The 10,895-nt window shown below is 34.0% G+C and overlaps 1 protein-coding gene across 1 annotated transcript; it reads left to right on the top strand.

Annotated features, from left to right (window-relative positions):
- The first annotated feature begins 586 nt into the window (after positions 1 to 586).
- LOC149537212 (uncharacterized) lies at positions 587 to 3,175 on the top strand. The gene is made up of 3 exons (XM_089807371.1): positions 587 to 806; positions 1,838 to 2,263; positions 2,409 to 3,175. Exons 1-3 carry the CDS (start codon positions 699 to 701, stop codon positions 2,613 to 2,615), a joined length of 741 nt encoding a protein of 246 aa, XP_089663497.1. The 5' UTR covers positions 587 to 698; the 3' UTR covers positions 2,616 to 3,175.
- The last annotated feature ends 7,720 nt before the right edge of the window (positions 3,176 to 10,895 follow it).

The raw sequence follows: 10,895 nt of genomic DNA, 5'->3' as shown, positions 1-10,895 counted from the left end.
AGGAGTCTCATATCACTTAATGCATTGACATATGTATGGATTATGTTCTCCCTCTTGGATAGATCATTAGAATGAATTAGTGTCTGTCCTTTTATACAACACCATATTATTGCAAATTATATATTTTCTCACTCAAGTCAACAAGTAATATCTAGTACTTTGGACCATGATTAAATTTGAATTTATAAATTTTAATATAGATTTACATAGCAATAGACTTAAACTTCATTTGTATATTCAACCTAAAGCAAATAATTGATAATTGATAAAATTAAATTATACTCTTCATAAATGTAGAGTATAAGGAGAATTCATTTTACTAAATTTTATTAAAACACATATTAACTATACATTAATCATCATTATATTTAAATATTTCAATAAAAAAAAAAGAGACATGTTAGGTGGACTAAAGTCTAGACAATTTTTTTTCCTATCATAGTTCCTTTTTTCCAATTTACACCATAAGAAATGCACATCAGAGAGAACAAATGCTTGCCTATTTCTATTTTATAATAAATGATTTTTTAAACCTGCTAATTATAATTATTATATCTTTTATATAAATCTTCTTAACTGATTTTTTTTTTATTGAACCTTGTTTTAATTATTTTCATAGAGGTCGTGTCATACAGGAACTTCGAAAGAATGTTAAAACATATCAGGAATGCAGCGTAGTATTTGAGACGCATCAGATAATGGCCCTGCAAAGCCCTTTCTTGCAGCTTTCAGCACCACCAATCACTCGTGTTGCAACAACTAGAATGAATTTCAGAATAAGCTCCTCGCATCTAATGCACAAGCAGGTATTTTTCTCTGATAATCTGCTTTTCTCACTCTTGTGTCTTTATGTTCTGGTTTTTAGAGTGGGTTAGGGTTTTCTGCATTTAGGGTTTTTGATAAAGGGTTTCTGGGTATTTGTATATTTAATGGGTTACTGTTTAATGCCACGTAGTTCGCTTCCGCATTATTGTGAAAGATTGAGCGCTCTGTGGTAGGGTTTCAATTTGTCATCAAATCTTATCGTTTCTTAAATATTCCATCTCTCTGTTGTTCATATGATTTTTGTTAAGCACTATGGAAACACTGCTTCAATACGAAAATGTTTGCTTTATCATTCTGCTAAGATGGTACGCTTCTTTAGGGAATTGGTATTCTGTTTTGTAGAATATCAAAACTTTGTAAGTATTATATTGGTCATCTTTCTTCATTATGTTAGGCGATCAGAAATTGGAGGACTGATCTATGAGAAAGAGGTTTGGATTTGTTTGGAATATATGACTGTAAAGTCATATGGAGCATAACATATAAGAACATGTCACTCTTGCTTTTAGTTAGCACTTATGTTTCTCAGGGGCTTTTTGGGGTATATAATTAAATGTAGGAATGCTGACAATGGGTAGTTAGAAATGTCCTGAAAATCCGAACATTGATATTTGAATGGGAAAGAAGCCTCAGAATTGGGGCAAGGGGATGATGGACCTAGAATTGGAGAAGCATTTTTGTCAAACATGAGTTTTTAATCAACCAAAATTGGTTTTGGCCTACTGATTATTATAGAATTTGTTTAAGTATAAAGCTGGGCACTAATATTTTGTCAGACATAGGTGGTGAGGAAGAAGGGGTCTCAGATTCCTCTGTAGCTTAGTGCCATGATTTCTTTTTCGTTGGTTTCTTCCCTCAAGAGTGTACAAAGATTGAATATTGACTGTTTTAACTATCTACAATCTAGCTGCTGTGAAGCCATTGAGTCAGTCCCAACTCTTTTCTTTTTGTCTGCTACCTATATGGATTTAATTTGAATGCTACCTTTATTTGTTTTTATTGTCCGTCACAGGAACAATTTTCCCAATTCCAAAAACTTTCATCAGTTCAAAGACTTGCACCTACTTTTGTAATTCAAAGACCAAAGCTCTCAGTTACTTGTGCATTTAATATCTCAAGAGGAGAGTCTGGTGGGCTTGAAGAGATTAAAAATGCGCGCTCGGAGAAAGTTCAAAATGTGTTGGGGGATTTCGGTGAACCTATCAAAGCATTTCCATGGAAAAAGGCGTTTACAAGGTTTTTGCATCATTTGTTTAGCCTTGCATTTTGGGTGGCGAAGTGGCTTTCCATTCCTGTGGTGCTCATCTCCTCTCTAAGTGAGATGACCTACTGTGGATGGAAAAACAAGGAGTTGCTGATACTATATGGCCTTCTATCTGGCAGTGTTCTTGCCGGAATTTTGAAGGAAACAGCAATTGAATTGTCAGAGGATTTTCAGGTTATTTTCTAAATTAGCAGCTTGATGTTGTGGTACTGATTGATATATCTTAACTCAAATATTGGTTTTTATGGGATTGATTGATATATCTTACAAATAAATAATTCTTAATCTTTAGTTATTGATATCAAGTCATTGATGGCAGGAAGGGAAGTTCCCATGGCATCTTCTTATAATTGGGGCTTTTTTTGCATTGATCAAGTTACCTGGGCCATATTATCCATACTGGTTACGTGTTTTTCTTCCACACTTTGCCACTGGTGGGTTGTTGAGGACACTTTGGTCTGGAAACATCTGGTATAAGACTCAATCCGCAGCAGCAAAAGTGGAAAGTGATCCTGGAATAAATTAGAATTAAATGGTGGGTTAACCACAGGAAAAATGATAGGTCCCAGAAATTGGTTTGGAGGCAGAATTAATGATTGGTTATGAAAATATGCATTTGACACGAGTGCAAGGATCTGGCAGTGTTTTTGGATCCCTCATATTAAGAAGAATTTGATGGGATATTAAAATGATAAAAGGTTCTTAGGAAACAATGCTGGATACCTTCTTGGCAGTTTGGGTGCAAAAGTAAGCAAATGATCTCACTCGCTGCACCTAATGTTGGATATATCTAAGAGGTGGTACTAATTGACAGGAAAATCACTGTATCCTAGCTCTCTGCTGGTGTAGCTTGGATGATTTTGAGAATGTAGATTATCTTCTTTTTAGGGACAAATCTCTGAATATTCATTTTTAGAATAGTTTGGGTGTCAGGTCTTAAAAAATAAAAACTGCCCTTTTTGTTCTAGAAAAGATGCTTTGGACTTATCCACTGCGTTTGTGTAATTAATCAAGGTACATTTAAGACAGCTTATGAAAGTTGTCCTAGCAGTGAATAATTGGAGCAATGTTTGTCTTCTTGTTTAATACTCAGTATTATTTTGTTGAGGCACACATTTTCTCTGTTCTTTGATTAAGGTTTCAGGAAATGAGGCATGCATGTTTTGGGGCTTAACTATATGGTCAATAGAATTCTGTTTCACTTTTTTCGAGGCTCAACCAAAAATTGTCTCAGAACGTTTTGAGGATTTATCTCTTTGTTTAGAGTTCCTTGTCAGTGTTTTGTGTCACAACAGTTAGAGGTTGTCACCGAAATGACATGTTATTCTACACAAGTTTATTCACTCATTCACTCTTTTTGGTGCTGAAGTGACTAGCTCAACGAAGTAGAACTAGATTTTATAACAGTAGGCTCAAAGATAAGATGATGTGTTTTAATTTTTATGGATGATGAATTCATTAATGCTGCGAACTAGTTCTGTGTTGTCATTTTTTTAATTGTATTGTGGCTACAGGATATTTAGATGAACTTTGCTTCCCATTTGATAATAACTTCTTGGAAGGATTCATATGGTTTGGAAATTATCTTTCCGATCTCTTGAAGTTTTTGTATCTTCTGTTTTTTCTCGCATTTATCTTATCTTTTTGAAAAAATCTGTATTATAGTTTGATTTGATTTCATTTGTATTGACTGGTTAGGCATACTTGTTGACTATAACGAGTTAAACTCTTTTGAAGGTTGCTTGTTAGGCTTCTCTTCTTTCAGACATAAATCTTGAACAACTTTTGTCAACATGAGATGCTCAGCCCCCAAAACCAAAAATGAACTCTCAACCATATTCTCAGAACCTTAGACATAAGTGAAATGTCGAGAAGAGGTCCAGAAGAATAATGTCACGACTCTGGTAGATTTGAAGCTAAGATATAAAAACAAAGCATAAATAGTGCATTTAGATGTTGTATAATTTTTGGAAGCTTACCTTCAACAGGCACAGTTGCATTCTTCATATAGGACAGCCCATGCTATATTCTGGTTACAAAACGACCACAAGTTAAACATGATACCAGTTTGTTCTTTCTTGGGGATTAGCTCAAAGGTTGTGCCTGAATTTCGGGTCTGCTGATAGCTAATGTCATTGACCTGCGATCTAGTGCACTGAGTTTGTTTATGTTTGGATTGCATTTCACAATGATATTTTGTCACTTTCTATAAATTTGAGTGCCAAAGCACTTTTTCTTATCATTTTTCGAATTTCTTTTCATCAAATACATTTGACCTATTTTTAGTTATATATGGCCGCAATCTTATTCTTATCGTCATAACAGAAATATACCACCAAATTGAAAACAAGTTGCTTTTTCGCTTATCTTTGCTATTCAATTAAATGTTGTTTTATTTATTTATTTTTATTTGGTTATATTTACTAAAAAATGCAGAAAATTAGGCAACATTCAACTTATCTCGAAATTGGATCATTTGTTTGGATGTTGGAGGTCTTGGAGAAGTCGTCAATAGGGGAACAAGTTGTCAAGCACCATTGAAACCAATTGTCATAAAAATGTTTCGAAACTTGAATGACAAATGTAGAATAGTTTGGAGGGAAGCCGGATGATCGAGCTCAAACTACATCCAAGTTTTAAAAGTTATAAACAATTGGAAGCAAAGTTTCACGACTTCCCCACTTGTATGACAAATTTTTCATAAACTTTGGGACTCTTCTTTGATTAATTTGTCCCATGTTTGTCAAGGAGCAGAATATAAGTGGTCATGGAATTCAAAAGGCGATTTGAGTGGTCTCTTCATTTTTGTTGCCAATGAGGCTGGGTGCTTGAAGTGTTAGGCACTTGTTGAAATTATTTTATTGCCCATGTCCTCTAATATTCATCAGAGATAGATAGTTGTAGGGATAAAGTAGGGCCAGATGTAATGGCTTTAATTAACCATGTTGTTGTGTCTGCATGCATGATGGGATGCATTGGAGTGTACTCTTCCTAGAGTTTCAAACTCATTTAAGGGGTTTCTTTACCTATTTATGTTATTTGTTGTGCTACCATTATTAGAACCACTTGTTGAGCTACTTTAGGAATGGGAAAAAATTAAAATAAATTCAAAATGCATTGTTGGATGTTAAAACTCATTTTGGGCACATTTTTAGCATATTCCTTAGAGAAAATAATGGAGACAAAGTGATACCTTTTAGACACGAATTGGAGAGGTGATACCTTTTAGAGGACTTTAGGGTGGTTGTATTTAGGATAGAAAGGGATAATAGAAGTAACACAAGACAATTATAATTGTGCACATGGTGGCTCTAACTTGCACATTAGTGCATTGAAAATGTCCATGTGGTTGTAGCACTTTTTTCAATTAATGTTGTAACTTCATTTTATTGGGATAATTGTAACTTCATTTTATTGGGATAATAAAAAGCAAGTGTTTATATATTATATTGTGTGTCTATTTTTGTTTAGTGTTTTGGTTTATAAGGGGTGTACCCTTTATGAAATGGTATCAAAATAGAAGTGTTTAAGTGTGTAAACAAATCACCAAATGTAACATAGTTTTTAGTACGATTGTGGTTGTGGGTTTGAGAAATACATGAGAAAATTGCCTTCGCAAAGGAATTGTAGTGAAAGAATTGTTAGTGTTACAAAAGAGCAGTTTAGAGCCCTCTAAAGATGAGTCCAAGAACTGACAGATGAGCTGATTAAGGGAGTTGATATTAGGGCAAGCGATAAAAGTGAGAACAAATATGAAGACAAATGATAGTTGGAAGAAGATTAAGAAGCATCTAGAAATCTTGATGACATTAGGTTTTTAAGGGTCGTTTCCAAGATTGGATAAAGGACGAAGCTTGAAATTTTCACATTTATGGAAATCTTTATTTAAAAGAGTTGGTTGAATGGATCAATACTATGGAAAAGTATTTTGAGTATGAAGAAATAGAAGATCTTGAGAGGGCAAAATTTGCAAAGACAAAGCTGAAAGGTCAAGTTAAAATTTGGTGGAAATAAGTTTAGTTAGAGAGAAATATAAGAGAGAAGGAGAAAATAAAAAGTTGGGATTGGATGGGCTAGAAATTGAAGAAACAATTAATACATGTTGACAATGAGCTTGATTTGGCGAAAATACAAAAGTTGTAGAAAATTGGAAAATCTATCAAAGAATATGTTGAAGGGTTTTGTCAAGTGATAATTAAAATAGGCCATTTTTTAGGCCAAGGAGAAAGTTGTTTGTTATTTAAATGGGTTGAATTTTAGTATCCAAGACAAAGGTGAGTTTGGTAAGAATGTTTGCCATTGAAGATGTTAGGATTAACAAGGCGAAAATAACAATTACATGCAAATGTAACCAATATCAAAATAATAAATCGTACAAAAGAGAACACAAGACACAAAGATTTAGTGTGGTTCACCCAATCCCTGAGATATGCCCACCAAACAATGAGTCCAATATTCTTATTATCCAACGATTACAACATGATTAGAATTTGTAATCCCTTACAACTCAATATCGTTGCAAGAAGCTACAATCTCATTATAGCAAGAATGTTTTGCTTCTTTCTTTAGAAAGTGTTGATGATTCATGGGTTCTACATTCAAGGGCTTCATTTAATGCTACTCCTCATAGAGGTTATTTTCTTGATTATGTCCAAGGGGATTTTGGGCTTGTTTGTTTGGGAGATAATGATCCATGTTAGATTGTTGGAAAAGGCAAAATTAAAATTAAGTTGTAGAATGAGAATCATTGGCTACTACAAAAGGTAAGACATGTCCCAAGGAGTAGAAATTTAATTTTAGTAGGGAAATTAGAAATTTAATTTTACAAAGACCTACTATTTCAGAAGTGGTAGAGTACGACACAAGTTGAAGTTGTTGAAGGACATAGAAGAAAGGTATGCAACAATGCAAGAATATGTTAAAGAGAAAAATAAATTTAGAGGGCATGAAGCATGAACATGTGTGTTTTCCTTTAATTCCTAAAGCTAATAAAGAGGAAGAAGAAAATGTATGTAGAGAGCTAACAGAGAGGGAGTAAAAGATGTATGTAGAGAAGTTGCAAACTTGTTCGATAAGTCACGATATGGACTTGATTTGTCGAGTTAGTTTGTTGAACAAGGCAACCAATAGAATGACTTTAACAAAGAATGAAGAGTTGAACGTACGAGGACAAGAGTTGAATTGTGTAAAGGGTTGATTCAAGAGAGTTTAAGTCCATGTATAGTAGCCATTGTACTAACATCAAAGAAGGGTGGATAATGGAGGATATGCGATGCACAAACATCTTGGGTTTTTGGCAATCTTGCAACAACCAAAAACATTTTTTTTTTCTAGTTTGTTCTAGTTTGTTCTTGATGTGTTAGTCACAATGTTTGTCATGATGTTCCTTTAATACGGATCTTTAGTTGTTGCACACCTTGTGGCGTGTTCCTAGAATCATGTTGAACCTTCACCTAGGTTTGAATCTTGATCAGTTATTTTTAGATTGAGATCTCGTAAGTTTTTTATGAGACATTCTTGTCCTTCACATTTCATGATTAGTTAGTGTTGTCCAATGGGTAGGTGCACCAAGTTGTGGTGTAGAAAATATGAACCTTTTTTTTTTCTAACTTTAGAAAGCACATACGCGCAATAGTGTGCACGCACTATGGCTTGGGTATCCCAAGCCATAGTGCGTACATGCTATAACATGTACGTGCTTTTTAAAACCCAAAAAAATTATAAATGGGCTGCAAACCTGCAACCAATTCATTTTTTTCTCATTTTGCAACTTCCTCTCCTCACAATGCATACGAGAATTTAGCAAATTGAAGATTTTCACCACCCACCTCCTCAATATGCCTCCTCATTGTCGAAGTTTGAGATTGCAATCACGCTATATGTTGTCTAGCCTTCTTTTTGCATTGTTTTATATGTTTTTGTATTGTTTTGTAGGTTTTTTCAATTTTCCTTTAAATTTGTTTCTTTATTTAGATTGCAATTGGTTTCTTATCGGGAAATGTGAATAATGAACTAACAAATCCCCAATAAGATCCAAACCAAAACCTTCAACAAGATGAGAATCAAAACCCTCCACAACAAGAACAAGAAATTTCTCAACCTACACCGATTGGAAGACATCCTCTTGTCACACAAGACAACATAATAAATGAAATAGAAAGAGGCAAAAATGAATTAGAAGCACTTATTGGTAGGTTTAAAGCTTGTGGACAAACCAATCCAATGAGAGCTCAATTGACATCCTCTCTCGAGTCCATTATAACCCATGTAGCTTCTGTTAGTGGTCAGTTGGATATTTGGTGGGCTAAGAGGGATGAACAAAAAAGATATTATGCAAACAAATTATCATATCAAGATGTAAAAAAAAAGAAATACCAAAAGGTAGCATTTGTGCATGTTTAGAAAGCTTGGTGAACAAAATACTATTAGAGAGACAACTAAATGGTTCCCCATCCATTGGTGCATACACGAAGGTATTAGAAATAATTTTTGGGATAGATGGTGGATGGTTTTTGATGGCCCTCTTTGCAATAATCACGAGGTCCCAATGTATTTCTTAAAGAAATTGTATTGTGAGTTTGTCCTTGGGGAGATCTCCAATTATTTTGACATATTAGAATCTCAGGGTAGAGGTGGGGGGGTCATCATTTGAGAGGCCGAGGGCACGTCATAACCCTAACGTAGTTAGGGTACCTGTTGTCAAGCCACTAGGTGAGCATGTGACTATTCCTTCAATTGTGAAGGAACATGTAGAGGCCAACACTCTAGGGACTATTAATGCTTTGACGTAGACCCTCATTCATTACATGAGTCCATTAGTTGAGGAGGAGCCTTCTGTGCATCGCGGTCACATGTGCACATCATGCAGATCCTTATTCACATTTGGCAGTCATGTTGGAGATAGTGTGGATGATGGGCTAGTCACTGATCAGTTCTTGAATGAGACATTTGGCATTGACACATAGGTAAATTACAATTATAATAAACTAATTTGATCACATTTCATATGTATAGTGAATGACTAATTAATTACCATGTATTAACATTGTTCAAAATACAGGGTTAGAGTGTTGGCGGCCTTAGTAGTGATCCCCTGACCCCATTTTTTGTCTCGTCAATGAGTCCAGAGGTATGTATCGATTTAATCATTTAAATCAATACATATATTTATTAAGTAATCATATGAAGGATTGACAAAAATTTTTATGCATGTGCATCAGTTCTCTAAAGGACCATCAACGTTCACTAGGGACTCCGAGCCTAGATGTGATACAAGCTTCATAGAGGTACATTTGTTTCATGTTAATTTAATTCATTTGATTAATATTTGTTTCATGTTTCATGTTACATGTAATGTGTATTGTATGACATGCAACTCTTGACATTTGAGACTCCTCATCTTCAATAGTCCATCAATCGTGGAGTGGTTGCAGCTATGGCTAGTTCATAGCCATTGCCTAAGGTATGAAAGAATTTTCTTGGTTTTAGTTGTTTATAATAGTTAGTATCAAAATTTCTAATGTTATTTATAAGTGATTATATTGATTGAATTGTTGTAGAGTCTTGTTACACCCTATCGTCCATGAGCCTTTCAGGTGGACTTGCAAAGTGACTATTTGATGGCGGTAAGAAAATAATTAATTTTGTGTATACATATTTTTGATTTCAACGTATAATAATTATTGATTCATATCTACTTTGTTTGTATCAACTTGAGTTAGAGAAGAGCCTCAACAAGAGGACAAGCGAGCGTGTGAGGAAGACCCCATCATCTCCCTCCACACGACGACTAAAGACCTCTAGAGATTTGTGTTCTTCCCCTCATGGGAAGGAGAAGATATAGTTGATAGACACACATGTATAAGCATCAACGAACATATATGTTAGATTTTATGTCAGTGGACATATTCGATATACATTTGATGTATATATGACATTTTAATATTTGATGTATGACATTTATTTGATGCATGACATTATTGGTTAATATATGATATGTTTGTTCATGTGCGACATTATTGGTTATCATAATATATTATGTGTTTGTTAATGTATGACATTATTGGTTATCATTTTATATTATATGTTTGTTCATGTATGACATTATTGGTTATCGTAATATATTATATGTTCATTCATGTATGACATTATTGGTTAACATAATATATTATATGTTCATTCATATAAGACATTATTGGTCATCATAATATATTATATGTTCATTCATGTATGCCATTATTGGTTATCATAATATATTATGAGGTTGCATGGGTACTTGTACCCACACCTGTGGTACTCGTACCCACGTACCCAAGTACCGGGTACTCGATGGAGAGCATCATAGCTAAGGACCTTGATTGAGATTTCAAATTATTATTTTCGATTTTTTGTTTTTGTATCAACTCGTTGTTTATCAAGCTTAATTCAATACCCAATCAGTTCAAAACTTTGATAGGATATTGATTAACAATAAACTTTAGCACTGTTCAGGCATAAGTTTATCATTTCCAATATGTCATCGTCATATGATTTACGATCCTATTCATGTTTAAAGTTTTCCTTCTTTGTTATTTGTTTATCAAGCTTAATTCAATACCTAATCAATTTGAAACTTTCATACAATATTGATCAACAATAAACTTTATCAGTGTTAAAGCTGAAAATTTATCATTTGCAATATGTCATTGTCATATGATTTATGATCTTCTTGTTCATGTTTAAAGCCTGCCTTCTATGTTATGCATCTAAGCATTTATCATAAATTATTATTACAAACATATAACAAATCTGAAACTGAAAACAATAC

This window comes from Cupressus sempervirens, chromosome 10 (assembly GCF_028749045.1).
Source record: "Cupressus sempervirens isolate cs-2001-9-10 chromosome 10, ASM2874904v1, whole genome shotgun sequence".
In the NCBI taxonomy this organism is placed as follows: domain Eukaryota; kingdom Viridiplantae; phylum Streptophyta; class Pinopsida; order Cupressales; family Cupressaceae; genus Cupressus; species Cupressus sempervirens.
Note: the sequence above shows the minus strand (reverse complement) of the source record. Positions and strands in the feature narration are given on the sequence as shown.

Bases quoted from the DNA above. Each gene is read 5' to 3' on its own strand.
- LOC149537212 (XM_089807371.1), top strand. From the start codon at position 699: ATGGCCCTGCAAAGCCCTTTCTTGCAGCTTTCAGCACCACCAATCACT. The intron at 807-1,837 runs GTATTTTTCTCT...TGTCCGTCACAG, and splicing joins CGCATCTAATGCACAAGCAG to GAACAATTTTCCCAATTCCA. The intron at 2,264-2,408 runs GTTATTTTCTAA...CATTGATGGCAG, and splicing joins AATTGTCAGAGGATTTTCAG to GAAGGGAAGTTCCCATGGCA.